Here is a 27,866-nt window from a genome sequence, read left to right as displayed (position 1 = left end):
TTTACTTAATGAAATTTATCAATACACAATGAAACATAATAACAAAAAGGAATGAATTATATTAATTAAACATATCTAAAACTGATTATTCCATCTTGAAGCTCTAAAGAGAGAAGAATAAGAAGACAGCTTTCAAGCCTTGGACAATACGAGCTGCCCTTTTCTCCCGGGTGGTGAGTGGTAATTACTGATAAATGGCACGGTAAACAACATTGTACTCATCCTGTAATCTTGAATTACTATGGGTATGTTTATTTTTTAATTTGCCACAGCAAAATGATCATTTTTTAAATCCTAGATGCAACATCTCTGCTTCTTCATTTCAAGGAGGTTTGTACTTTGACTGGGGGAGAGGTCAAATTGGGATCCCTGCTTTTTCGCAAAGAGCAGTGCTGATGATCTCGGTCAAAATGGAAGGCATTTATAATGATATCATTGAAATAAATTTAGAATTGATATATTTATGCTTCTGCAGAAATGTTGAATGTAGCCCCAATTTTTCTGAGTTTACAATTGACTTTTGTGATCAGGTTCTATGAATATGAGTGCTCACATCTAAGATTGTGAGGACGAGGGTGTCGGTCTGTTCAGAGAGGTGCTTAAACTAGCCCATTATAGTAATACCTTGGTCACATTCGCTTTACGGCGGGCGTACAGTGAGTCGAAAACAGCCGTTTTACTAATTTTAATTCAAACAACCTATATGTAGTTGGGGCATTATCGTGATATTGGGAACCACCGTTCACTTCATACAGCAGCGTTTTATTCAGTCACACGCACGGTTCCCTATTTCCACCTCCATTCACTTTGTACGCAAGTGTGCGTACACAAATCTACAAGTGGTTCCCAAAACCACGATTTGGCCGTAGTTGGTACACAATATGGTTAAAACGGCTGTTTTCGACTCGCCGTAGGACAAATGTGACCAAGGTATAAGGAGTTAAGGTTAATCCTTTCACGTCTAGACCGCATGTGGACAAAAAGGCCGTTATTCTCAAAGGAGGTTTCAATTGACACATGGCACAAGACCATGAACTGTGTAGATTTCTCGTACTATCGTGATTCATTCAAGCACGAATTTAGCGCCTTTTGCAAAAAGCGTACATTGAATTATCAGACTTTACTCATTATGCATGATGAAATTAGTGTAATCATGCATACAAAATCTACATATACCATAATACAATTGAAACTGCCTTTGGGAGTCTGCACATAGTTATTATGCTTAAATTAATCTCTGCCTAGGCCTTGTTCCACAAAACTGAACAATTGATTGTAGAACCATTTCTTTACAATTGATTGCATTGATTACAATGTACGATCAATCGTAAGACAATCAATAGCAAGACAGTTGCTACGTTTTGTGATACCGGCCCCTATTCATTGATGGTTTATTTGTAGAATTCATGTTCAGTCTCGTCCTTCTTGATGTTGTTCCGGTAGCCTTTCTCAAAGTCCTTTGCCAGGATGACATACCGATTCTCACGCACAGCTTGCATGCCAGCCTGTGGGTAAGACACACGAATATAATAAGAGAGAGGATTGAATGAAGGCTAAGAGAGACAGGTTTGTAGGTTTGTTTGTCTATTGAATTGGTGCAAATATTCACTGCTAAATGGGCTATTCCACGGTTACATTTGGAGACACCTTGACTCATACTTGGAGCTGTAACTCCAATATTATTGATAGGAACTAAACATCTCCTTATTACAACAAAGTACACAGTCTGACTATCCTTTGTATAAAAACAAAACTTGGGAAATTTTATTATGCTCCTGGCAAATCTTTGGAATGTGTCGGTTACTCACGTTACATGATTTGGACCAACCTGTGGAATTGCCCAAATGATACGTGCCATATAAGCTGAAACAACAAAACAGAAGGCTTTATATTTTCATTAAGACCATACATTTTACTGGTAATTTTGTGCCATTTACATGTAGACTACTTCTTTATGAAGTCGGTGAGCAAAACAGTGTATACCTGTTATATGTACACGGTGTCCATGTAACATCGGGATATCTACATTTGGTCCTTAAAGTCAAATAATGGCAATTAGGTTGACCAAAACTGTAAACAATGCGCATCTTGACTTGTCAAGTCAGAGAGCTACATACCACAGATTTTCCTATGCATGGTTCTCATTTCAAAAGAAAATTATAAAATCGTCACTTTGCTACTGTGTCCATCAAATGTCATAATTTGTGCCCATTTTTCATGGAAAGACCCTACTAAAAGCTAAAAAGAAAACAAAAATTTAAAAAAAGGATAAAATCTTTTTATTAGATGAACTGGATGAATGATGAATGCTTACCTCTTGGCAGATAGCATTGATATCAGCTCCTGATATCTTGTCTGGTCTTGCTACGTCTGATCAGAGGAATAAAAGTCAAGTAAATAAATCATAAAATAACATCGGCTAGATACCTAATTTGCATCGGGTTTGTAAATAAAATCATATTTTTGGGTCTGATGTGCACTTACAAAGTATTTGGTTTTTTCGGACCCGCCTACTGCGGCCTTGCATATCTGGTCTCAAATGTTGCTTGACACTTAAATGGAAATATAGTCACAGAGCAATGCAGTACAAGTGATTTTGCAATAGCATATATATATCATCCAAAAATGCGGAGTGTTGAACTGGGGCCTGTTGCATAAAACTTTTTACCTGAGAAAACTCTGGTAAAAACTGAAAACTAAAGTTAGTCTGATTTCTGCCATTGACTTTAACACAGGGCCAAAACTCTGGTAAAACAACCCGAGTTTTTTCAGGTAAAAAGTTTTATGCTACGGGCCCCAGGACTTTTTAAGAACAATTTCTAGTCTTTTAGCTGAATGCTTGAGCAATAGAGGTTTCTTTTCTGTCAATGATGAATATATATCGGGTAGTGATGTGAAAACTAATAACCAACAAAAAATGCTTGATTATGGGTTAATCAAAGGTGGAAGTGTTGTGTGTCATACGGGATGCAGAAATGTCCCGTATGACACACAACATTTTCACCTCTTTTTTGGTTGGTTGTCATTTATTACATGTCTACCCAGTAGTACTTTGTTATTTCAACAAAACAAATTGGAGTTCCTTGATTGTTTGGACAGCAGGTTGGAAAATGTTGTGAAAATGGCTGATATTTCTAGCATAGAATCCCCCGGAAGGGTGTCTTATTAGGGTCTAAAAAGGATACAATCTTCTAGATCGACTTCATCAGATAGATTCATCTTAGCACAGATGGTACTGAAGATAAGACGCTTCTGACGTCTGTCCGGCAGTGGAAATTCAATCTTACGATCTAGACGGCCCGGTCTCAATAGGGCGGGGTCAAGGGTGTCGGCTCGATTCGTTGCCATGATAACCTGGAATCAAACAGAGTTTTCATACAACCTTAAACCATTAGAAAAATAGATTAAAGATGACGATGCCACGACAACTGGATGTCCATGTACAAAACATATATGATGAGGTTGAAACAACTTTTGGGGTGTGTACAATGCGTGATGATACATTATGCTGAAGAATATACATAAAACTAATCGGTTTTACAATCTTGAAATTGTTAAAAGATGAACATAAAGATTGAGCTCACTGAAACATAAAAATGTAAGAGTCATGACAGATGTAAGTGGGTCAAACGATATTAAACCTTACATTATGTTGTAACTTCTAAAGGTTTCCATGGCAAAGAAGAAGAGTGTAGTGGATTGATAGTACACCACGTAGTCGTCCATGGGCATATATTGGTTTCTGAAGAGGACACACTTGTTGAAACGTCAAGTTTGGATGGTCCTTTTTAGGACCAACATATGCCCACGAATGAATACATGGTGTACTGTGAAACCACTACACTCTAACATAATGTTATTATTCAAATACATTTTCAAGAATACGATACCTTAACGTTGACATTCTGATCAAAGCCATCCATCTGATTGAGTAACTCTAGAAGAATTCTTTGAACCTCACGATCAGCTGAAATTGGAAGAATTGAAAGAATGGAACATTAACGACTTGCTGGGGATGCTAGATCATTTGAATATATTGCCGACTTGCCACCAATGAATTAGATTGCATATTTGATTTTTAAAAAAGGTTTGGAAAAAAATGGGAATCATCGGGATTTGAACCTGTCAGCCACTGATTGCCGGTCAGCAACTGTACCACAAAGCCATCAATGGTTCATTAATGGTTGAGTGAATGACATAAAAGGAGGGGCCAAGTTGGCAATGCTGTTCATAAAAGGCAAAGCTATTGTAAGATTGACTCAATTATGACATATTGACAATTGTGTAGTCTTTTAATTCAATTCTGTTTGAACTAATTTTTAGACCATTATCACATCTGGGCCCCGTTTTATAAAGAGTTACGATCGATCCAATCAATCGTAACTCTATGGAAATCCATCAGTGTTATAAATTTTTCCACAGGAAATTTGCACAATGTCCTTTGTAAAGAAAGAGAAGCATAGTGAATTTTTAAAGAAAACAATCAATGCATGAATATACATCATAGCTAGAAAATATTTTGAACAAAATGCATAATACATGTTGATATTGCTGGGCATCCATAGTTGCGATTGACCGGATCTATAGCAACTCTTTGTAAGACAGGGCCCTGGAATCAATGATATTAATTTTATTTCTACCCTATTTGGTGAAGCATCTCATTTGTGATTTTCACTGCCTAATTTGATCTGACCCATTCAGATACAAGGATTTAATAGCAAGTAACAGTTGTCAGTGAAAATTACCGAGGAAAAAGGTGCCACTAAAAATCGCTGAAAACATTCCTGAGTGTTTCGTGAAGTATCTTGTCAGTGACTAACTTGCTCTGAGCAAATCAGATCCAAGTATTTCAGTTAATTTATAACAGTATTTATATCATGAAATGCTCCCCTGTTCTCACCTCCGGTCTGAGCGTCGAATCTCTTGGTAGCGATGGCATCAATTTCATCAATGAAGATGATCGCCGGGGCATTCTCTTTAGCGAGTCTGAACACATCCCTCACCATACGAGGTCCTTCACCAAGGTACTTCTGAACAAACTCCGAACCAACCACTCGAATGAATGCAGCTGAAACAAAAGGAATAAAAACCAAGTTGAGCTAAATAAAGTGGAATTCAGATTATGTAGGATGAAGACGATGTTTATTAAGGTAGCTTGTCAAAAGTCCATGCACCGTTCTTCATCGTTCTTCCCGCATCCGGGTTTTCGCTTCGGCTTTCCCGCCCAACGTTCCCTTGTCTTCAAAGGAACGGCCGCCATCAAAGGCCCTTTAATGCCACCGTTCTTTTGTTCGTCTTTCCTGCAAGTCTTAATTTCTGTCGAAAGGCCGAAGAATCTATTCTAAATAGCTCCCTCTACGACCAAAACAAATGTGTGCCTTCATCATGTTCATATTGACTGTCGGATCGAGAGTTCGGGTCACTGTTCTGAACTGTGGTTCGCATCTATCGGGTGCATTCATAAAGCCACGGTAGCTTAAAAAAAATCACGCATGTGTCGAAAATCGTTACTGATCTTTCGAATTTGCTGCAATAACCATGAAAACCTCTTTGTTTGCAATTGGAAGACAGTCAATTCATGTTTTAGGTGGGAAAATAAGATTCCACATATTTTCGTTTCGTAGGCCCAAGCCATTCGTAGAATTCACGTCGATTTGGAATATTAATTATTACTCGCATCTCAAACAGGTGTCGAGAACGCCCCCCCCCCAAAAAAAAAAAACAGAAGGAAATAGAATAAGATAAATATGACCAGAACAGCTTAGCTCTATTAGGCATAGAAAGATAAAAGATTTACAAAGATTTATTAGAAACTGTTTTAAATAGTTTTTTCATATTTTTGACGGGCAACCATTTCCCCAGGATAACATATTGTCTCTTAATTTTCTTTATCTCCATGTTTTAAAGAAACGGGACCAAAAGGGATTGTGAAAAGAGGAAAAAGAAACGAAGAGGTCAAAGGGAGAGAAAAGGGAGGGGAAACAGAGAGAAATAAGAAAATAATATTGGGATGGAATAAGAGGAAGGGTGAAAAAAATGGAGGAAATACAGTTGAAAGAGTGGAAAAAACTCGGAAATTTGAGAGGGGTTCTCCCGATTTCTGCCTCTGCATCGAAATCAATATTCATGAGAAAGCAGAGTTGTGTCCTCGCAGAAACCGTGATCAGGTGGGGGTGAAATTATTTTATGACTTGCGTCTTCGGAATGAGAGTACGCATGCGCGTGGACTGGATATTTACGAAATTGTGGTCGTCTATTTCGAAAATTGTATGCCATGAATGAATCAGCATCCTCAAACTTCCTGTACCCTTCTATCACTGGGGATTTAGGGGGGAGCCGCCCTTGCCCCCTTCCATTATGAGAGGCACAATTAGAATTTGTAATGCAAAATGCAGCCAAAACAGAAGAGTGCCCCCCCTAAAAGCGGAACTTTTTTCCCCTGTCATGGATCCTCCCCTGACCTTTAGACATTATGTTGTATAGATCCGATTCTTGGTTGGATTTACATTTACAAAGGCCCCCCCTATTGGCGGAGCAAAAAAAAGGGAAAGAAAGAAAAAAGAGAGGAGGAAAAAAAGAAGAGGAAAACATAAGAGGAGGAAGGCGAGTGAATAAGATGATGCGAAGACTTATTAAATAACTTTAATAATCATTACGCCACTGGGACAACCAATTCAAAGAAATAATTAAATATCAACCTTGGGCGGCCGATCGGGGAAAATATGGGTGAAAAAAAATCACCCCCCCCCCCCATTGGCGGAGGCTGGATCCGCCCCTGATTTAGATTTACATTTTTTTCACCCTATCGATCCCCTCTCGGGGTATGAGAGTAAAACATAAAAACAACATATAACAGACTAAAGTATAACTTCATTTAATTGGTTTAACGTATTAAACGTAATGTTCGGAATTGAAGATAAATACCAACTGTGGTAACGATCTGAAAATTTGTTCGATCAGAATCCAATGAAATTTACCAACGAAGTGTTTGTATAAATGAAAAATATTTGCCAAATAGCCCTGTGAAAGAAAGTCGTAAAAGTGCTGAGAAATGAGCGATATAAGCACAGAATTCCATCAAATGTCAGGTATTTTTCGAGGCAATGTTATAATACACTGTCCCACGTATGCTTTTCTGTTTTAGTGATCATCAGAATTATCGATATTGAGCGGCGATTTCATTATTCTACAAAGATAAGTGTATATTAATGTACTAGGTCTAGATTTATGATGAATATTTCGTATCGAAATCGTCATGTAATCATATTTGAAATTGCGCCTGATACGTTGTGCTGTACATGGTCTTATCCTCCCATAGTTATCGATATCGTCATCACCGCTGTTACTATCGCAATCATCTTCATTTCTCTATTATAAGTATTATTTTCGTTAACATTTCTATTATTTCATTATAATTTTATCATCATAAATCGATGGGGTGGGAGAAGGAGGATGAGAAGAAGAATTACCAAGGAGAAGCAGACGTACATGTAGAATGGAGGAGCAGTAAAAAGGGATGAGATTAATAATGAGAGATGAGAAAGGATACGGAGAGGAAAAGGAAGATAGAGAAAAAAAAGGAGACGCAAGAAGAAAAAGAAGAAGGACGAAGGAAAAGCAGTAGGAGACGTATAAGAAGGGCAAGTACGTGGGCAGAAGAACAACAAGAAGAGAGGGAGGAAGGAAAAGAAAGAAGCAGCAGGAAAGGATGAGGTGGAGAAAAAAGAATAATGAAAGACGACAAAGGATATGAAGAAGAAGAAAAAAGATTAAAAAAAGGAGAAGGAGTAAGAAGAGTAGATGAAGAAGGGAGTGAAGGATGAGAACAAGAAGAATGATAAGGTGGAAAAGAAGAATAACGACGGAGAAACAGAAGAAGTAGAAGAGGGGGTGAGTTTGTTCTAAAGTAAAATCAATGTGAGTAGAATTAAATTAATGTTTTTATTTATATTGCACTTGCAGTGATTACATCATTACAATACTAGGATGCCATTATGTTCAATAATTTAAGCTTTAAAATTCGGTAATTCACGGGTGAAGATAAATTATGGGGCCGTAAGCTGCAGGAAGATATGTAGAGTGATATTAGCATTAGGTCATTGCTCTAAAATAGATGGAATGTGATTATTTATTATTAATATTAGTTAGTACACATACTGGCCTAAAAGCAAAAGCAAATAGGGCCATGATATAAGCTTCTCCATATAGAGAATTGAACATTATTGACCTTTCAGGATTGCTTGGCATTGATACTCATCGAACTGTTCTTAGTCATTGCCCTGGCCTATGATCATGAAAAAGCAAGATCAGTCACCCGTATAGTAGAGAATCATTGACAATAGCATGCTCAGCGGGTTCGCCACAGAAAACAATGGGAGAGCTAGAAGCTCACAGTCTTGAATTCCCCATATCCGCTGCCGTGATTATTGTCGTAATTTCAATAGATAAACCTACTTCAAAAGACCGTTGGCCCGCCCGATGGGGAATCTTTTGTAATAATGTAGTGTATTAAAGTATGTGTATGCAGTAACTACCGCCCCGACTTCTGTTGTGCTATTTAAAAGATTTCTTTCACCATCATCGAGTAGCGATTAGCGTGTAAAATCGCATAAATTATCTCACAAAACGGATGTAATGTTCATGATTACCAACATCACCATAATCATTACCATTATCTTTCATTTTTTTAATAATAATAATAATAATAATGATAGCGGCACATTTACCCAGGGTAGCCACTTCAGTTCCGAAAACTGTTCTCCCAGAGGGCCCTGCTATTATTACCCCGGCTTTAGCACGGCTACCTTGATCGGGCGCTCGAGCATTCGAGGAATTTCTTCCTACCGGGTACCCATTCACCTCACCAGGGATTATAAACTATAAAATTGATACTGGAGAACGATTGGAAATAGATAATGAATGAATGGTGATGATAACAGTGATGGTGATGGTGGTAATTAGAACTTTGAAGTGATATTAATGGACATGATAATACGAATAATAACATCAGTGATAATGTTGATGATTAAACATTAACAAACGAAGATGATTGGTATATTTCCGGCAATGAACCATGTATAACTTGAGACGCGTTTTTCATTTATCATGTTTGTTATAAAAGGGTTTTCATATCATGATCCTGAAAGACATAGATTATATTTAGTTATCAGAATATCCCTATTCATGTCAGATTGTAAAACATATTAGCTAGCGCTGCACGCTCGCATATTGATTGGTGAGTTATGAAAATTTCAATATTAATTATATTACAAACTAATTAAAACCTCCATTTTATGACAGTTTATCAACAATTTTCGGCTGGCGATTTGCGCGCACATTGATTGTTAAAAATATATCAACTCAGGCATCTTATTCATAATTACAAAAGTGCTTTAAATATATAATATTGACAGATTTCGCGCTCTGATTAGGCTTATTAGATTAATGAATTAATTTATTGATAAATTGTCCCTTTTTCAGAATGGAATATCAAAAAGTTTCATCTCGCGATTTGATAAGAAGAGAAATAGGAAGACAGTCATAATTTTCACATGATGGAATATTGTTCTTCGAATATCCCGGCCCTATGTCAAAACTCAAAGTAATAATAATGAATCATATATGTTCCTTTTTAACTGTGATCCATATCCACTCACAATTCTACAAACCTCAAATTTTCCTCGCGCTCGCTTCGCTTGCTTAGTTATGTATTAACCTTTTTCATGATTACAAAGATTGCTTAGAACTTCTATTCTTCATGTAGAAAAGTAAATATTTTCAGCTCACGCTTCGCGCTCGCATTATTTGATTGTTGAAATATGTAACGTTTTCATTTACAGATAATTAAAAGTAGCCGTTAACAAATTCTTTTTTATCAGAACAATCAATGCGTACTAAATTCATTCATCTCGTTTAGGATCACAAGCATTGCCAGAATGCTATTTTAGGACAAAATACATGAAATAAAAAATTAAAAATTAGCGCGCGCTTCGTGCTCGCACTATTTAGATTAGGCTTGCGAGATTATTTTACATATATTTTTACATTTGATTTAAAAGAATAAAGCTTAAAAGTGACACTATTTGGTTTACATATTATGAAGCGCCTTCTCATATTCCAATTTTACCTTAAACGTAAGTATTTTATTTTCAAACGAAATCTATAAAAAGGGTGCAGTTAGGCTCTCATTTTGATTCCAAATAGTCTCATAATTGGGATTAGTTGCAAACACGGTTTTCGAATAGAAGGCACATCGGGGAACATCAAAGTATCAAGACAGTCACCCGCGCTGACAAAGTGATAATCTCCCCTTGACATACCCCTACCAATCAAGAGGTCATCTTTCTATTGAAATCCGCAACCCGTCAGACCACCTCTTTGTTCAAGAATATACGTTAATCTCCCCAATCAAGAATGGGGTAATTTAAATCTACCTTGTCAATGGGGTAAGCCGTTAAATACAGCTTGCAATGCGCTGGCCCATGTCATTTTCAACGTCCGGCTTTCGGGGAATTAAAATGAGCATCAAATGGGTAGTTTTCTTGTTCTCGTTCTGTCCCCATACTAGAACCTTGATTTTGTTTCTTTTCGTAATGTGCATTTTGATATGGTTTCCATTATATTTCTTAACATTTCGACATTTAATGTAGTTTAATGCTTGCCTTTATAAAGAGCAATATTACATAAAACCTATTTGGCGAAGCAGATTATAACATAACGTTCGACTGATATTTTATCAACACATTTTTGATTAACCAAGTAACTTCCCTCTTTATAGGTCTACTCTTAATGTGAACATTTGAGTCATATTTATTGCCTACCAACTCTCTGTTTACCAGGCTAAAGTGAAGGTCCTCATTTGTGTATGAACGACATGTTCTCATTAAAATACATGTTGTGAGTTTCAAATAAAGGGGGCACACTTGTGTAAAAATGGCATATTTACATTAACAAATTTGATAAAGGCTCTCAAAGGGGGGGGGGGCACACGGACCGGATGACCCCCCCCCCCCCGGATTCACTACATAACTGTACCCTCTGATGTGCAGAATATAGACCCCCGTATAGACCCACTGACTTCTAGAGGTCACAAAATAGAACACAATACTTTTGAGAGCCCAACTATTGTTCAAAATAAATACGGCGCTATCCGCACCAGCATGCACTCCATTCTTGTTGATCTAGTATGCTAAATACCTCGGTCACATTTGTTCTAAGGCGAGTCGAAAACAGTCATTTTAACAGTTTTTGGACCTGCTAAATATAGGTTTTAATAAAATGAATAAAACGGCTGTTTTCGACTCGCTGTATGGCCGCCGTAGAGCAAATGTGACCGAGGTATTACCATTTCTGTACGTTAATGTATTGTTTGGTGCATATTTAAATATGCAAGCTATACAGAATGCAGCTATACGATTAACAGGTGAAGTACAAAGTTGGAAGGGAAACTAGGCCAAAGAGGCTTTCGTATTACTAACTTTACGTCGGTAAATTATGTTTATCTTAGACACTGGGAATCTCATTCGCAATAATTTGACATACACACATTGCAGATTAATTTAAATATTTGATAGGAAGAAGAAACCAACGGCAATATACACGTATTGTTCAAGTCAAACGTGAAGGTTAAAAAAGAATAGGTATAGAAAAGTTTTAGAAAAATTCAAAGGAAGAAATAAAGTTGGATGAAAAAGGAACCATCAGAATTAAGTTGACAAAATTGAACATTATAAGTAGAACAGGAAAATTGAAAGAAATAATTAAGTCCCCTCCCCCCAGCGGACTGGTTTGAAGGGGTGGGTCACCATGCATAAAATCATGGTACTTGTTGAGGCCTCAGCCCCAGACCCCCCTTCGGTTATGTGGCTCCAGGATGGTAATCAAGAACACTAGGTCACAGAGCACTCTAGATCACAGGGGAAATTTATATAAGAGAATAAAGACGGATCCCAGGTAAAAAGATTTTATAGATTTTCCTGTCCAATATCATGTCGGAGTCACTTAAATGTGTTAATTTGCATTTTCATTCACGCGATATTTTTCATCGGTCATTAAAGTGTAGAATGTGATTAATAGAAGACGCTATAATTCCTTTATAAACACTCAACTCTATTCATGGTCAAGACTACCTCAACTTTGATAATTTCAATATTCATTTTTAAGTGCTTTTGATTTCGTTCGAAGGTAAAGATGTTTGTAATGGTTTTAAAAAGTAACGAAAGTACCTTTTGTTCTGAATTTCGGGCAATGAAATTCAAGGATTGTGCATTTAAGCTACAATGACCGATATGACAGCTTGAGCATCCATTTTATTTTTAAAGTTCAAATAAATTATATTTTATTCGTTTGTTTTGCACGGCATCTGTATTATGTGTGAATATATAAGTTTCTAGAATTCAAATGTTTAAACAAATGCAGTGGCGTACCTAGGATTTTCCACAAGGGGGGGGGGGCAAAATCGCCCAAAAAGAGTCCTCAAAAAAGGACATTTCACAGCAAAAACAAATTGACAAGAGGGCTAAATTAAACATAGACCTATGTTAAGCTCAAATTTGAATTTCAACGCTGCCCTTAGTTTTCAGCCTTTTTTCCACCAAAAAACGTTTGCATTTTATGTTTTTAGTGTTTTTTTTCACAGTAGCGTTTCAGTGTATTGCTTTAAACGCCATCATTTTGGGACCCAGGTATGATTTATATTGCATCTTTTGCGTGGGGTTTTGCATTTTGTTTACAAAGATGTTAAGGTCAATTCCATATCTTTCCTTTTCACCCGACAATGCTGACTGTGCGGGCTCAGTGTGATGAAAAAAATCTTACCCTCGCCTGAACACTTACTTTCAGAAATTCAATTTCTTAACGGTATGTTCTTCAAAATAAAACAACATGTTCGTGCTAAAGGGCTAAAGCTTAATTGTTCTATTAAAGAAATGAAATCTAAATCTTATTGAATTTTGTCATATACTGAAACCCGAAACGAAAAATTATCAAAAAAATGTGAAAGCATAACTTTTGAAAATGTATACCCCACTGAACTACGCACACCGATACAAGGACACAACGATATCCAGATCAGTGACTAGAGATCGCTCGTTTAATAGTTTGCCTAAGACGTCGATATCGTGGACATAGAGGGCGCTCATGCAGAAACATCTTATCGGAGAGTCAACCGGGGGGTGTCAAAAGAAAAGATAAAAGCGCACGCTTCCGTTTTCGCTGCAAAAGGGAACGCTGTCGTCTTAAATGGCAAGAGCACTGACCCGTAGGAAAGAAAAATGGACAATGACACGCTGAGCGGGTTCGCCGCAGAATATAAAGGTAAAAACGCACGCACACCTTTGACAAGCCGCCTAAACACTATGCAAAAAAATATCTTAAATGTTTCCTGTTAATAAAGTAAATTCCTTTATTTTTTCTTTTTTTTCTACAATCCTTATCATTATCACTACCATCCCCTACTGGGCCCTATAACACAAAGCTTAGCGAATAATCACTAATTTCAAAGAACAATTCTGATTGGTTCCTCGTCAGTCTACCGAGCAAAATGTGCATTCAACAATGATCCTGATAGGCTGTTTCATTTAAGGAATTAATCACTAATCTTTGTGTTGCATGACCCTAGTTGTAGGATGTGGTACAGCTTTAGTCAACATGTTTTACTATACTATACTCTAGATAGATGGTAAAATGTCAGTGCATAACATCACAAGAATGGCCTTTGATTGTAGTCAACATGGGAGGCTGGAGGAAGAATAGAGGGCCAAAGAGGACAAAGTAGTTGAGAGGAGAGCTGGGTAAAGCAATGGTTACACCGAAACCTGATCAGCTGCAAATCCATCCGAAATACACATATTCGGGAGTATTCCCTTTTCCCTCCCGAATGTGAGAAAGTTCACAAGGGATACGGCTCGTTTTTGAAATGTTCAAAACCAACCGAATACCCCCCAAAATACTCCTGAATGTGGCCATGAGAAATTAAATATGGGCCACGCCCACATTTGGGATGCATTCAGATGGAATTCGGTTGGATTCTGGGAGGAATTCTCGTATTTTGGGCAGTCAATTCTTGGCAAATAGGTTCCAAATTTAACAAATCCATCCGAATCAGGCCAACTTTGGGCAGAATCATACAGAATTTACTTGGCAGAATTCGGTTTTGATGTAAACCTTGCTTTAAGGACAGACTATTATGGGTTGGCCAACCCTAACCCTATGCAATGTTGAGGGGGGAGGTATTGATAGGCAATTGATGATTGGCGCGATTGTAAACTGAATCTAGCCACGCCCGTTCAACTTTGCCGATACATAAGTTAAATCTTCTGATTACTGACTGACGGACGTACCTGTTGTATGGTGCGCTACAGCCTTAGCTAACATGGTTTTACCGCACCCGGGAGGACCGAACATAAGCACACCCCTCGGAGGATCAATACCGATCTGCTGGTAGAGGTCAAAGTGAGTTAGAGGGAGCTCGACGGCTTCACGTATCTCTTGCTTCTGCATGTCCATACCACCAATGTCTGAATACACCACGTCAGGCTTCTCATCTGAAAACAAGGATAAATATCTTGAAAGTTGATGATGACGATGATGATGACGATGATGATTACGATGGTGATTACGATGGTGATGATGATGATAAAGGTGATTACAATGGTCATGATGATGATGATGATTATGATGGTGATGATGATGGTGGTGACGATTATGACAATGATGATGCTGACAATGACAATAATGATGCTGACAATGACTATGGTGATGGTGGTAGTGATTATGATGGCGATGAAGAAGATGACTTAGACTATGATGACAATGATGTAGACATACTAACCTGTACCCAGCATCATAATACTACTATCAGCTTCTGGCGGTAAGACGTCGACCAATGCATTACTGTGCTTGTGAAGAGCGACACTGGCGCTTGGCTTCAACAACTCACGATCTATCGTACTCAGGATACGTACATAGGAGTTAGAACCTATATGAAATGAAAAAAGATAGTTGAAATAAAAAAATGGAGTGTGGGCTGTTGAAAAAAAAGGATTTAAATGTGACTTAAAATCATGATAATTGATATGATGATATCATTAGCGTAGATGTACACACAGGCCCATATGCTGAAGTCAGGCTTAATTCAAATACTGGTTTAAAGTTGTGGTTTAACTATGGATAGCCAGTTGTGGCATAATTCTGTAACAGTAGAGGTTGAATGTATATCAGCTCATTTTAGTCTCAAATAATTCTGAAGTGTCTGGAAAGGATGAATAATATGCTTGTCTTCACCATTACAAATTTAGGGGAAAGAGCACAGTGAACATTAGAAGCAATCATTTCAATCAATGAAATGAAATGAAAAAAAAATGAAAAAATCAATGAAAACATGATTTTGACATATTTGGCTTCCCATAATTTCAGCACAAAGTTAGACCATGGTCTAAAGTAAAACCTGACTCCAGAATAAGGGCCATTGTATTACTGCTTCCTTGCATTGGTGACTGCACAGTTGCAAACATTCTTTAATGTGCAAAATATTACAAATGCTGTGATTTGTTGGGCAATGTGACGTTGGGTCACACTAAATTATTTATGAATCAGCTAAACGTTTAAAGGAATTTACAACAGTTACAAGAGCATTATATTTAAAGCTTCACTACGTACCAGCTTTGCAGTTCCATCTGTCAAATTTTTTAAATTTTAAAATTCTCAATTTCACACACTAGACAAAGAGGAGATATTTGCTCTTCAGATTTTCAATAATGAACACATTTACATTTAGCCTTGGGAAGTTGCCTGAATATGCCTTTCAAACAACTATTAGGAGAACATCATCATTCATCTCCTGCAATGATCTTTATTGGAAGTATTACTGAAGTGTTCTACTAATGGAAGCTTTCAATTTCATTGTTGATCTTTTTGTGTTAGTGTTAGTGACAACACTGATAAGCCAATTTTCTTATTAGCACAGCACCCAAATACAGATGAAGATGGTCTTGGGTCGATCCTACAATACTTGTGTGTTGGTCGACAGCTTCTAGGAACTAACTGATGACAAGGGGAACCCACTTTGTTGTGACTAAAACTGACCACTAGCATTCCGGCCACTCACCTGTCGTTGACTCTCCAATGCCAGTGTGTTGGTCAACAGCTTAAAGAACTCACCGATAACAAGGGAAACCCACTTGTAACTAGAACTGACCAGTAGCATTCCCTGTCACTCACCTGTTGTTGACCCTACAATACCAGTGTGCTGGTCAACAGCCTCTAGGAACTGACCGATGACAAGTGGAACGCTCTGAATACGTTTGACCTCTTCCTGGGCATGAAGGAATTCTTTCTTGAGATTTCTCTGTTCATCTTTGATGTACTCTTCTTGTACTTCTAGGAATTCCAGCTGCTGTTGTAATTTCTGCAGTAAAATCAGAGAAAATAAATAGATTAATTGTATTATTTTTTTTTCCATTTTAACGATATACTATCATTACCACCACCACAAACTCCATGCATCATCATCATTAATGACATAACCTTCATCACTAGCATTAATTAATACCATCATCATTCCCATCATCACCATCATCTTCTACATCATCATCATTATTACCATCATCATCACCACCACCACCATCATCATCATCATCACCACAACCACCACCACCATCATCATCATCATCATCATCATCACCACAACCACCACCACCATCATCATCATCATCATCATCACCACAACCACAACCACCACCATCATCATCACCACAAACACCACCATCATCATCATCATCATCACCACAACCACCACCACCACCATCATCATCACTACAACCACCACAACCACAAACACCACCACCACCACCATCATCACCACCACCACTACGAACACCCAATCATCATCATCGATGTCGTCGTCATTGTCATCATCATCAACATCACCACTACCACCACAACCACAAACACCACCACCACCACCATCATCATCATCACCACCACCATAACGAACACCCAATCATCATCATCGATGTCGTCGTCATTGTAATCATCATCAACATCACCACCACCACCACAACCACAAACACCACCACCATCATCATCATCACCACCACCACAACGAACACCCAATCATCATCATCGATGTCGTGGTCATTGTCATCATCATCAACAGCACCACCATCATCATCATCATTACCACTACGAATACCCAATCATCATCATCGTTGTCATCATCATCATCATCATCATCACCATCATCATCATCACCACTACCACCACCACGAACATCACAAACCACCACCACCACCATCATCATCATCACCACTACGAACCAGTACTGCTACGGACCCCCAATCATCATCTCCTTCGTCATCATCATAGTCATCATCATAATCATCATCCCTATCATCAACAAACCTTGTATCTCGAATAGAGATCATCTGTGGCTATATTCTCTAATCCAGACCCTGTTGATGTTGGTCTTGATTCACTCGGTGATGCTACCTCTTCCTACAAACAAACAAAAATACAGAAAAGGAATACTTTAGCTATCACATCACCTGAGGAAATGAAGCCTAGGCAGAGCAGTGCTCCACAACCCGCTGGTCAATGCTGCTGTAGAGTAGCTGCAGGACGCTTGTGCTTTAATATTTAGACCCTATGTTGTATTAAGTTGGGTTCAATACTGTTGTAGAAGGGCTATTACACCGGGAAGAGTAAGAGGAAAATTGAAAATAAAAACATGGAGAAGGTTCAAAATAACATATCTAGCCCTAATATAGAACATAACATATATGATGGGGGAGTAAAATGACATACCAAAATATGGCCTTCTGCCATCAAATTTCGAGCAGGATCTAGTGAGTGCAATTGTCCATAGACATCGGTTTATTTAGTCAATAAAGCGTCTGTGAGTCTGTAACTGAGTGGACTTTTTATTTAGAATCACGGGCGTGGCACTTCAGAAAATTGTATCCAATCACTGAATCTCCGAAAATTCTGCGCTTTTGTTTATGAAGATACCACCCTAAATTTGCTAGAAAATTAAGTTTGTGAATGCAGAACAAAATCACAGATTTTAGCATATTTTTGGTGACCCCACTTCTTAAATCTGAACTAAGCCACAGGGTGCTGTGGAAATATGGCGAGGATCCCGCAATTTGAAGGGCGAAATTAGGATTTTCAGCCCTGATTTTTGGTAACAATCAGTACCTGAAGAAATACATGTAATGGCACTAATGCAGTTTCTCCTGCCTGTGTTGTAGTGAAGATTGACAGTTAGCTGTGCTAGTAGCTGCGTTTGCGTAGGAGAAGCTTAGCCTACATGTACTAGCTTGTGAAATAAGTTGACATGTTGACGTTAGCTGTTACTGCCAGGCTGCCAAGCATTCACTATTTCATAACGAGTTTTAATCAAATAAAAAAATGAAAATTATGAAAAGGATTTCCCCAAAATTCTGTTCAAATTTGATCAACTTGATGAACGCATAAGATCTTGCCATCATATACAAGATGTATATTCGACCGACGCTTGAATTCGCAGCTCCTGTCTGGACATCTGGCATCACACGTGACCACTCTGCCTGCATTGAGCGTGTTCAGAGAAGAGCTCTTAGGATTATCTCATACCCGAACATTAAGCCGTATGATCAACTGCTCTCAGAATTCAATGTTACCTCTCTAGAAGAGAGACGCTCTACCCTTTCACTTAAATTTGCTCAATCTCTTCTCAAATCTAAGATGCATCGACATCTCCTTCCTGCAGATAGAGGTAGTGACTGTGGTCATACTCTGAGGAATGCATCTGCACTATCTCTTCCCAGGATGAGAACTGACAGATATCGGAATTCATTCAAACTTTAAACAGTCAGTGAATTTACTGTGTGCAATTTATTCAGTTACACTGTCATTTCTGCTAGCCTACTGAATACAAGAATGGTTAATCTAAGACTATATCTGTATGCATAAATTCTTTTTCTCTCATATGATGTGCAATACTCCTTTGTGATGTTTTCTTTCTCTCTCCTCTCTATCACTTTCTCTCCTCTCTTTTTCCTTGTTCCTTTGATCTCTTCCCTTTTTTCACTTTTCTACAACTTCTCTTTTCTGATTTCATCACACTGTTATCTGCCACATTTATATAAATCTTCAGAAAGCTCTATTTACACATGTACTTGTTGGTTTGCTCATCCTGGGGATGATGATGATTTTATTTTAATGTTTGCCCAAATGTATTCACAATGTATTTTTTAAAACAATTATCTCTCATATGTATAAGTTTTATGATTGCATTTTAACATAGCATGTACTTTGTTGTGCAATATTCCCTAACTGCATGCAATGTACTTTTTTCTTTTCCTGTCTCTCTCTCCCCCTTTTTTTCTCTCTCTCTGTCTGTTTGCTCTCTTGCTTCTTTCTTCTTTTCTATAGTATTTCTCTCCATCAATGCATCAAACTCCCACTTGCTTCATCCACTTTGGACAATGTTGTATTGTAAATCAGTATTGCAAATCATTAATGTTATATTTTTGTATTTCTCCATTTCATAGGGTGAATGACCAGTATTTTTTATTATTGATGCTTACCAATTTTTAAAGTAGACGGTGAAAAGGGCCAAGGGGTAATTTTTCATGAGGAATCTGCTTATCACATTTTTATTTGCCGCCAAGTATTAAATCCTTTTGCAGCAAATGTAAACAAAGGAAATTGGTCTCCCAAACTGGAGACTGTCTCTGAAATTGGATACCCAAATTCTTTACAAAAGTCTCTGATATTGGAGACAATATTGGCCGTGCGCCTCTACTGACTCACCCATGGGTTCATATCGTCTCGCGAGCGAAGGATTATCAGTCATACGCACGCGACACACCACTACACTTCGAAAATACAGTGGGCTTTTGCCCACATAAAATATTATGTATAAATAAATATTCCACATCCTGCTATGACACTTACCGAATCATTTAGATCCTTCCGTGACTTCTCCTTGAAGTTTCTTTCTAAAAATATGTATATTTTCTTGATCTTTAGTGAAGATTTTACGGAGATAGAAATCAGTCAGCGTTGATATCAATTTTCTCCTGAAGAGGGCGCGCGATTTATATTCATATCAAAGACACAAGGGAAAGAATAGGCACCTACACTATTTTACACGCATATCGACGCAAGGCATTACGCAAAGTCCGTGAAGTGTCCAATCTTTTCATTGTATAGACTTTGGTATACCGTATACGTATTATTGACGTTCGTCAAAGCTTGTACTGCTGGTTTCTTTCCAGGCACGTATATTATTTTCATTTTTTTTTTATCAGTCATCTTTTTAAATTAATGCAAATGAGTGTTATCATCACCAATAATAATCATTAATTATGTTTTTTGAAGGCATTTCATGAATTGGTGCCCATAATTAGTAAATTAATCATGAGGATTGCGCATTCAAAGAATTTAGATACAGTTATAAAATTACCGAGGAGCTGAATCAAGGTTGTGAAATTATTAGCGCCACCAACGGGCTTCCTTGTATTTCCGTGGAAGAGACAAGCGAAGTCACTTTCGAGGCCGAGGTAAGAAAAATGTGCTTTTTTTATCGGATTATTATTTTATTATTATTTTTATATTCAACAAACTCTTGCTACTTACCGGCAAGAGCCCCGGTGCGTAGCGAGAAGGAGCTTCGGCAAATATTACTTCAGCAATGAAGCGATGTTTGCCGACTACTTCGAAATCCAGGGTTAAACACGGTCTATTAAGTATTGTACGAGGTTAGTATGGTAGTGGATCGTATTACCGAACACTTTTCATGAATTCAATCATTTCAAAAATATTATTCTCATAAAATTCACCAAACTTTCACCATAAATACACAATTACCTACAAAATATAAATATGTAAAAAATTTGCCGAAATCGTTTTTTCTTTTGATGATATTAGCTTCCAATCAGACCCCTCTTCGGATGTGAATATTTTGGTCACCTGAAAAAGGTGTCGTATTACCGAACGTGTGTTTTCAATGGGAAAAGTTGAGAAATCAACAAAATCACTGATGAGCTATTTTGACCATATTTTATTATTTTTAGAATATTAAGACTTTGAAAATGTGTTTTGACCATTTTTCATCATCTTTCTATTCAAGTTCTCTTTGGAAGGATGTTGCAAAGAATGGAGCGTATGAAATTATTTTCTGACGCGTACGATGCGCACGTTCGGTAATACAAGGCCGGTCGGTAATACAACCACTCACTATACATACTAACCTCGTACAATGTGTGAGTGCTACTGACTACTAAAGTAAAGTGTGAGGCAGTGCTAGGCTAGGCAGGACAACAAGAATTTCAAAATGTGTTTGTTGTCCCCAAGAATGATATCAAAAAATTTCTTAATATCTAATTTGTCATGTGAAACCACTTAAAACTTACGTAAAATTCATTTAAACTGCAAAAAAGAGCAATTTCATAGCACCAACATGGGTCGAAAAAGTCATAGACATCGCGGGTCCCTGTTAATGCACTGTCCTTACTATCGATAGTTTAAACGATCACGATGTGCTCGCTAAATGCGCGCGCCCGTCGGCGTCTGCTAGCCGTCCTCTGCTGTGACTCTCAAATAGCCCCGCATGTGCGATTTTTAGTCAGATCGTCCCATATGCTGTTGTTCATGTTAGTACATAGATGCGTGCGCGTTTTTTGCGGACGCAGATCATGTACCCATCTCCGTCGTCTGCTACGGCTCTCTATATCAGTCCCAACTTGTGAAATGCGTTTTCATAGTGTATTTTCATTTGGTCTACATGCAGTTTACCCTCTTGTTATTTGGTCTAATGCCAAATGGGCTAAACCCATTTGGTCTACTAAATTGCCATTTGGTCTACACTTGGTCTAATTCTCATTTAGCAAAATGTCCAGTTGGTCTAATTTCAGCATAACCTACATAATTATATATTTTTTTTTACTTTGTCAAATACTGGTACATAAAATTGGCTTTATATCATGCAGTCCCACATTGTAAATATGTATATTCATTGGTTCACATGCAATTTGCCAACTTCTCATTTAGTCTAATGCCGAATGGGCTAAACCCATTTGGTCTACACTTGGTCTAATTGTCATTTTGTGAAATGTCCAGTTGGTCTAATTTCAGCACAACCTAGGCTACTTAATTATATTTTTTTAACTTATATACATATATTTTAGTCTATATACATATACCAAATGGGCTTGACCCATTTGGTTTAAAAAAAATTATAATTGCCATTTTGGTCTACAATTTGTCTAATTTACATTTGGTCTACACTTGAACTAATTTTGAGTCCAGTCCAGGGTCTAATTTCAACATGACCTACATCATTGTGATTTTATACTTTGTGAAATATATATTTTTTTCTTTATATAATTTCATTTCACCTTATAGTTTTAGCATTGGTTTCCAAATAAATAATACTTGAACAGTGGCATAATCATGATAATGGAGCCAAAAGTTTTGAAAGGTGTATCGGGTAAATTTATAAAGTTGTAGGCAGAAGCAAACAACAAAAAATTGTTGAAGCGGGGGGGGGGGGGGGGGGGGGGGGGGGGGGCGGTGTTGATTAATTTCCTTTTATTTTCCAATGCCAGATCAATCTTTGTTTTTGCTTGCTAGTTTTTTTAAAAATGATATGTTCTGTTCTCTACAATTTTTACTAATGATCCTTTTTTTACTTATCATTTTTTTTCAGGCACATTCGCACCCGAACCGACTCTACAAGGGAAGAGAAGGAATTATTGAACCCCTTGAGAATATACAGGTCAAGGGCTGTAATAGTATACAGGGGCACTTCCTGGGAGTTTAATTTCATTTTAATTATGTGTTTTCAGGATTTTTTTAGGATATCTAACATTGCAGTGAATTTCGGGAAAAAAAACATATATCATATATAAAATAGATATAGTTATTGCATATCAGAATGTTATTTTTTTCTTGATGTTTTCTCAATAACTCTAAGCTGTTATTGATGAATTCTTTCTTGAAACAAAAATAAGCAATTTATCCAAACATGTCAGTTTCATTTTGTAGACATATGCATTGAATTTACCAATTCAGAATATAAGGTATGCAATCTTTCATAAATGTTGATTTTTATCACTGGTGGATCTGGGGGAGGGCACATCTAGCTCAACCCCACCCCCCTTTGAGAGCTACAGTCAAGATGTAATGAAAATGTGAAATTTTCATCAAAGAATGCCCCCCCCCCCCATAAGGCCATTTTTTGCTTGACAAATTTTCATCCTGAAAATGTGCCCCCCCCCAGGAAAATCCTGGATCCACCACCCCTGGTTTTGATTTAGTTTACATGTATTTTTATTTTGAAAAAAAAAAAATTCCTAGAGATTTATAAACAGCATGATTTACACTGAGCATTTCATACACTTTGTGCAGAAGAAATATTATCTTGAGAAATTTGGTTATTAAATTATGGAAGATATCGTTTGGAAATGAAATTACTTTATTGCAGTTATTTCTTACATTGTATTGTCATTTTACTTGATAGAAATTCATTATTTTTTATAACCATGACAGTGTTATAAATTCATATTTGCTAAATTGTAATAATCATTTTGATGTTCCTTCATCTTCATGAAAGTATGAATTCTACCGTAGTCATCTGCTTCAGTCTGCCCAATGCAATGGTTACAAAGGGCCTAAGCATTTGTCATTTTTCAATAATTAGTTAAGTCAGTAGTCAAGTAAGGGGTCAGACAGTTTGGCTGTATTATATTTGTCTTACTAGTGTCAATTTACTAAACTTTTTCTGCTTGTGATTGAACCACCAAATTGCCAGATAGTACCATTTTGTTGGGCAGACATTAACATTGACTAGAGGACTTACTTTCCAAACCAACCTAAAGATAATATGATACTTCATGTATTACAGGGGTATACTGCCTTCATTCCATTGTTGGGATGTATGCCATGGGCTGGGTAATATCATCTAACTTGTCCTGGAATAATCATTCTCTATAACAAGTTCACAGACAAACGGAGATTCCACTTCAGCCACTCTCATTTGAACATCCTGGCATTGGTGGGGGAAGCCAAAAATTTTAGGGGGGAACCGCCAAAATCTTTTGACCCCCCCCCAAAAAAAAAGATAGTGACCAAATAATATCTTCGGGGGGGGGGGGATACAGGAAACAAAATTGAAAATTGACAAGCCAAAAAAAATTAAAAAATAATGTTATCAACAAAAAATTGGGGGGGGGGGAATCGTCCCCTCCCCACCTCAAATTTAGGGGGATACGTCCCCCCCCCACTTCCACCGCCTATGATTCCTGGTGCTTGAAGATCTGCAAAAGGCATGCTATAACATCCACTTAAGTTCCATTTCCTTTCATGTTTTTTCCTCTTCTTAGTGAGCATCTCCAAGTGTTCATATTTTTTCAGTGTCCTTTTTTAGATTTATCAAACTCAGTTTTATTACCTGATAAAATTCTATCCCAAGAATTAAACACTTTGATCAAATTTGGTTACTTCAACTTAATGTTAAAGGAGAATGAAACCATTGGAACAAGATAGCTTGTGTGAAAACAGAAAAATCAAAGAAAGAGATCAACAAAAGTTTGAGAAAAATCGGACAAATAATGAGAAAGTTATGAGCATTTGAATATTGCAATCACTATTGCTATGGAGACAGCAAATTGGCAAAGCGACAAAGATGTGTGATGTCACTTGTGAACAACTCTCCCCATTACTTTAGTATATATTTTACTTGAATTGCCTCTTTTATCACATCTATCCATAGATCATGTGTTCTTTCTACACGAGGGCATGTAATACATATTTTTTAAGAATACATCATGGATAAAGAGTTTGTATCATCATAAGAAAAAGCAAGAGATATTTTGAGGGTATTTTATAGTCCACCAAAGGGAAAGTTGTTCATCAGTGACATCACACATCCTTGTCGCATTGCCAATGGGAGGATATCCATAGCATTAGTGATTGCAATATTCAAATGCTCATAACTTTCTCATTATTTGTCTGATTTTCCTCAAACTTTCTTTATTCTTATTCTTTGATTTTTCTGTTTCTACACAAGCCTATTTGTTCCAAAGGTTTCATTCCCCTTTAAATAAACTGACAATATAATAAATGAAAATATATAATAAAAGGCAAAATAATAATTATAAGAAAAATAATAAAGAAAAACAGTTACTCAAATCAAATTCACTCAAAACCATACACTAATGTACTGTCCTCAAAAATCAGTTCTCACTTTTAGGTATTGATCATTCATTCAGTCAATAAAGTAATAAAAAGAGACAGGAGGTCCTCCTCAAAATAAACAGTGTCTCACATGCACACTACACATTAAGAGTAAAATCAGTTTGTATCTTTCGTGGGATTTGTTTTTATGTAAATCTGGATTCTTCTTGTTAGTAGGGCCTTAGGTCACTCTGACTTGAACTTAAAACTTCCAATCTCAAGAAGGCAAGATATATCTCAGTAGATAGTCATTATCAAGATGTTTAGGAGTTCAATCTGGTGGTGAGGTTATTCATGATGGCATCTGATATTCTGGCAGAAAGAATGAGAAATAAAAAAGTGCATAAATACAATTATTTATTTTTTCAATGCAAATTAAATTAACGAGTCATTCAAGATAGTGTGTATTTTTTAGAGGGGGGGGGGGGGGTGATGGCATGACAAGTTTTTAGTCCAAATTATTTTTATCTTCATTTTTTTTTCCACTTTGTATTACCATTTATTCAAAAATTGCAACAAACATATTAATAAATGAGTTTTAATCTAGTTGGCAAAAGAAAAACCAGTGGCGGCGGCAGTGCAAAGAAAATGCCAGTAAAAGGCAGTAAAGCACTGCATGTGTCTGAGTGACTGACTGACACCACGGCACTGACAGTGAGGTGAATGTTCATTTTCCAGTGCATGCACATTATTGCCCCATCATATTCACTCGTTTTCAGAAAATATTTAGTTATTCCTCATTTGACCATGATTATCTCCTTCATGTCATTACTCTGGTGTTTATTCATGATTTTAAATTCAGGAAATCATTTAGCAAACAAAGAAAACAAAGCATTTCTTGACTGTGATTCCGTGTGATTCAAGTTCAATTTCATTTCTGTGTATCACACGTACGCACGTACGTGACGTAATCTTGATCTCTAATCTGCTAATTGTTATGTTAATTAATCATCCCGTGCGCGCGATTAAAATGGCTCGAAATTCGACCAAATTCAAGGGCAGCTCAGCTTGTAAACCTCACTGAAAAGGGCTTCCACAGCCCTTGCGATTCCCCGCGCTGCAATTTAACTGCAAGACACAGAAAGGAAATCAATTCAAGTTTCACAATCAACGGAAAATCCAGAACACTTCGAGACCCATTTTGCAAGAAATACAACTAAATAAGGTAAAAATTTAGAGCAACTCAAGACATTTTTGACTTACCGACACTTTCATGGTTATTTTTGGAAGATTTCATGGAATTTGGGGCACGAAAATGACTTCGGTAGCTCGCGAAAGTCCTATGCATTACGATGACATATTTTTCATCGCACGGGAGGACAATCACAAAGAGAAAATATCATATTCATCCGCGCTGACAGGGGCTTAATTTTGACGATATCGCATCGCTATGCGATTTCACTCATTGACAAGCGGACCAAACTTACGTACAAATTTTGAGCACTTCCGCGACAGCGCCATCTAGTGACTACGGCCGTGCCTAGCTAGGCCTATATCGCAATTCACTAAAATGATGCCACTGCCACAGAACATGCCGTTTCTGGCATGCCCCGTTTCTCGATCTACGTCTTGATTCCCCATTTGTCATTGCGTCGAAATGAATCGCATTGAATTGAAATTTGAAATGTAGATCTGCCGATTCGGCGATTCCGTGTCTGGTATGGTAGTGGATCGTATTACCGAACACTTTTCATGAATTCAATCATTTCAAAAATATTATTCTCATAAAATTCACCAAACTTTCACCATAAATACACAATTACCTACAAAATATAAATATGTAAAAAATTTGCCAAAATCGTTTTTCCTTTTGATGATATTAGCTTCCAATCAGACCCCTCTTCGGATGTGAATATTTTGGTCACCTGAAAAAGGTGTCGTATTACCGAACGTGTGTTTTCAATGGGAAAAGTTGAGAAATCAACAAAATCACTGATGAGCTATTTTGACCATATTTTATTATTTTTAGAATATTAAGACTTTGAAAATGTGTTTTGACCATTTTTCATCATCTTTCTATTCAAGTTCTCTTTGGAAGGATGTTGCAAAGAATGGAGCGTATGAAATTATTTTCTGACGCGTACGATGCGCACGTTCGGTAATACAAGGCCGGTCGGTAATACAACCACTCACTATACGCTTACAAGAATTGGACAGACACCATCATAGATCGGTGGGACCGAAGCGAAGAGGAATATTGCTTTGTCATGTATTCGTTTGTCAGAGAATTCCTCTCAAAATTCTGCTTCCAATTCGCTCTACTGAAATTCATAATCAACTTAACACATTAATTACATATTTAGTACTGTAAAATCAAGCTATATACCTTTTTAGGAGTGACAGCAATGCCAATTTCTTCCATAATTCAGCGATATTGGGTATCTTCAAGAATCAAGAAGAGAGAAATTAAATAAAAATCGTGGGAAGATGGCGCTATTTCCCCCTGCCTAATCAGAGCAGAGTTATTATTTACTCCCGGTATTTACTACTCTGCCGAAAAGAAATTTAGCTTGAGAAAACTTTTTCGAGGCCAGGTTCAAGAAAATGTTATGCGTATATACATAGTCACAAAGTCATAAACAACATTTGATTTTCTATTATTATGATTTTCAGAATTTGATTACAGTCAAACTTGTGTATGACCT

At 37.2% G+C, this 27,866-nt stretch overlaps 1 protein-coding gene across 1 annotated transcript; it reads right to left on the bottom strand.

Annotated features, from left to right (window-relative positions):
• LOC121419823 (26S proteasome regulatory subunit 6B) lies at window positions 1–27,655 on the bottom strand. The gene is made up of 10 exons (XM_041614286.1): window positions 27,548–27,655; window positions 17,401–17,493; window positions 16,219–16,405; window positions 14,831–14,977; window positions 14,340–14,543; window positions 4,901–5,068; window positions 3,891–3,967; window positions 3,186–3,354; window positions 2,315–2,370; window positions 1–1,505 (listed from the first exon to the last, which is right to left on the bottom strand). The coding sequence occupies exons 1-10, from the start codon at window positions 27,581–27,583 to the stop codon at window positions 1,392–1,394; spliced, it is 1,251 nt and encodes a 416-aa protein (XP_041470220.1). The 5' UTR covers window positions 27,584–27,655; the 3' UTR covers window positions 1–1,391.
• Window positions 27,656–27,866: the final 211 nt, after the last annotated feature.

Source organism: Lytechinus variegatus, chromosome 8, assembly GCF_018143015.1.
Source record: "Lytechinus variegatus isolate NC3 chromosome 8, Lvar_3.0, whole genome shotgun sequence".
Classification (NCBI taxonomy): Eukaryota; Metazoa; Echinodermata; class Echinoidea; order Temnopleuroida; family Toxopneustidae; genus Lytechinus; species Lytechinus variegatus.
Note: the sequence above shows the minus strand (reverse complement) of the source record. Positions and strands in the feature narration are given on the sequence as shown.

Excerpts from the sequence above, each read along its gene's own strand:
- LOC121419823 (XM_041614286.1), bottom strand. The coding sequence starts at position 27,583 with ATGGAAGAAATTGGCATTGCTGTCACTCCTAAAAAG. Across the intron at positions 16,406-17,400 it reads ATCTCTATTCGAGATACAAG|AAATTACAACAGCAGCTGGA; the intron begins GTTTGTTGATGA and ends ATTTTACTGCAG. Across the intron at positions 3,968-4,900 it reads ATTCGACGCTCAGACCGGAG|CTGATCGTGAGGTTCAAAGA; the intron begins GTGAGAACAGGG and ends TTCCAATTTCAG.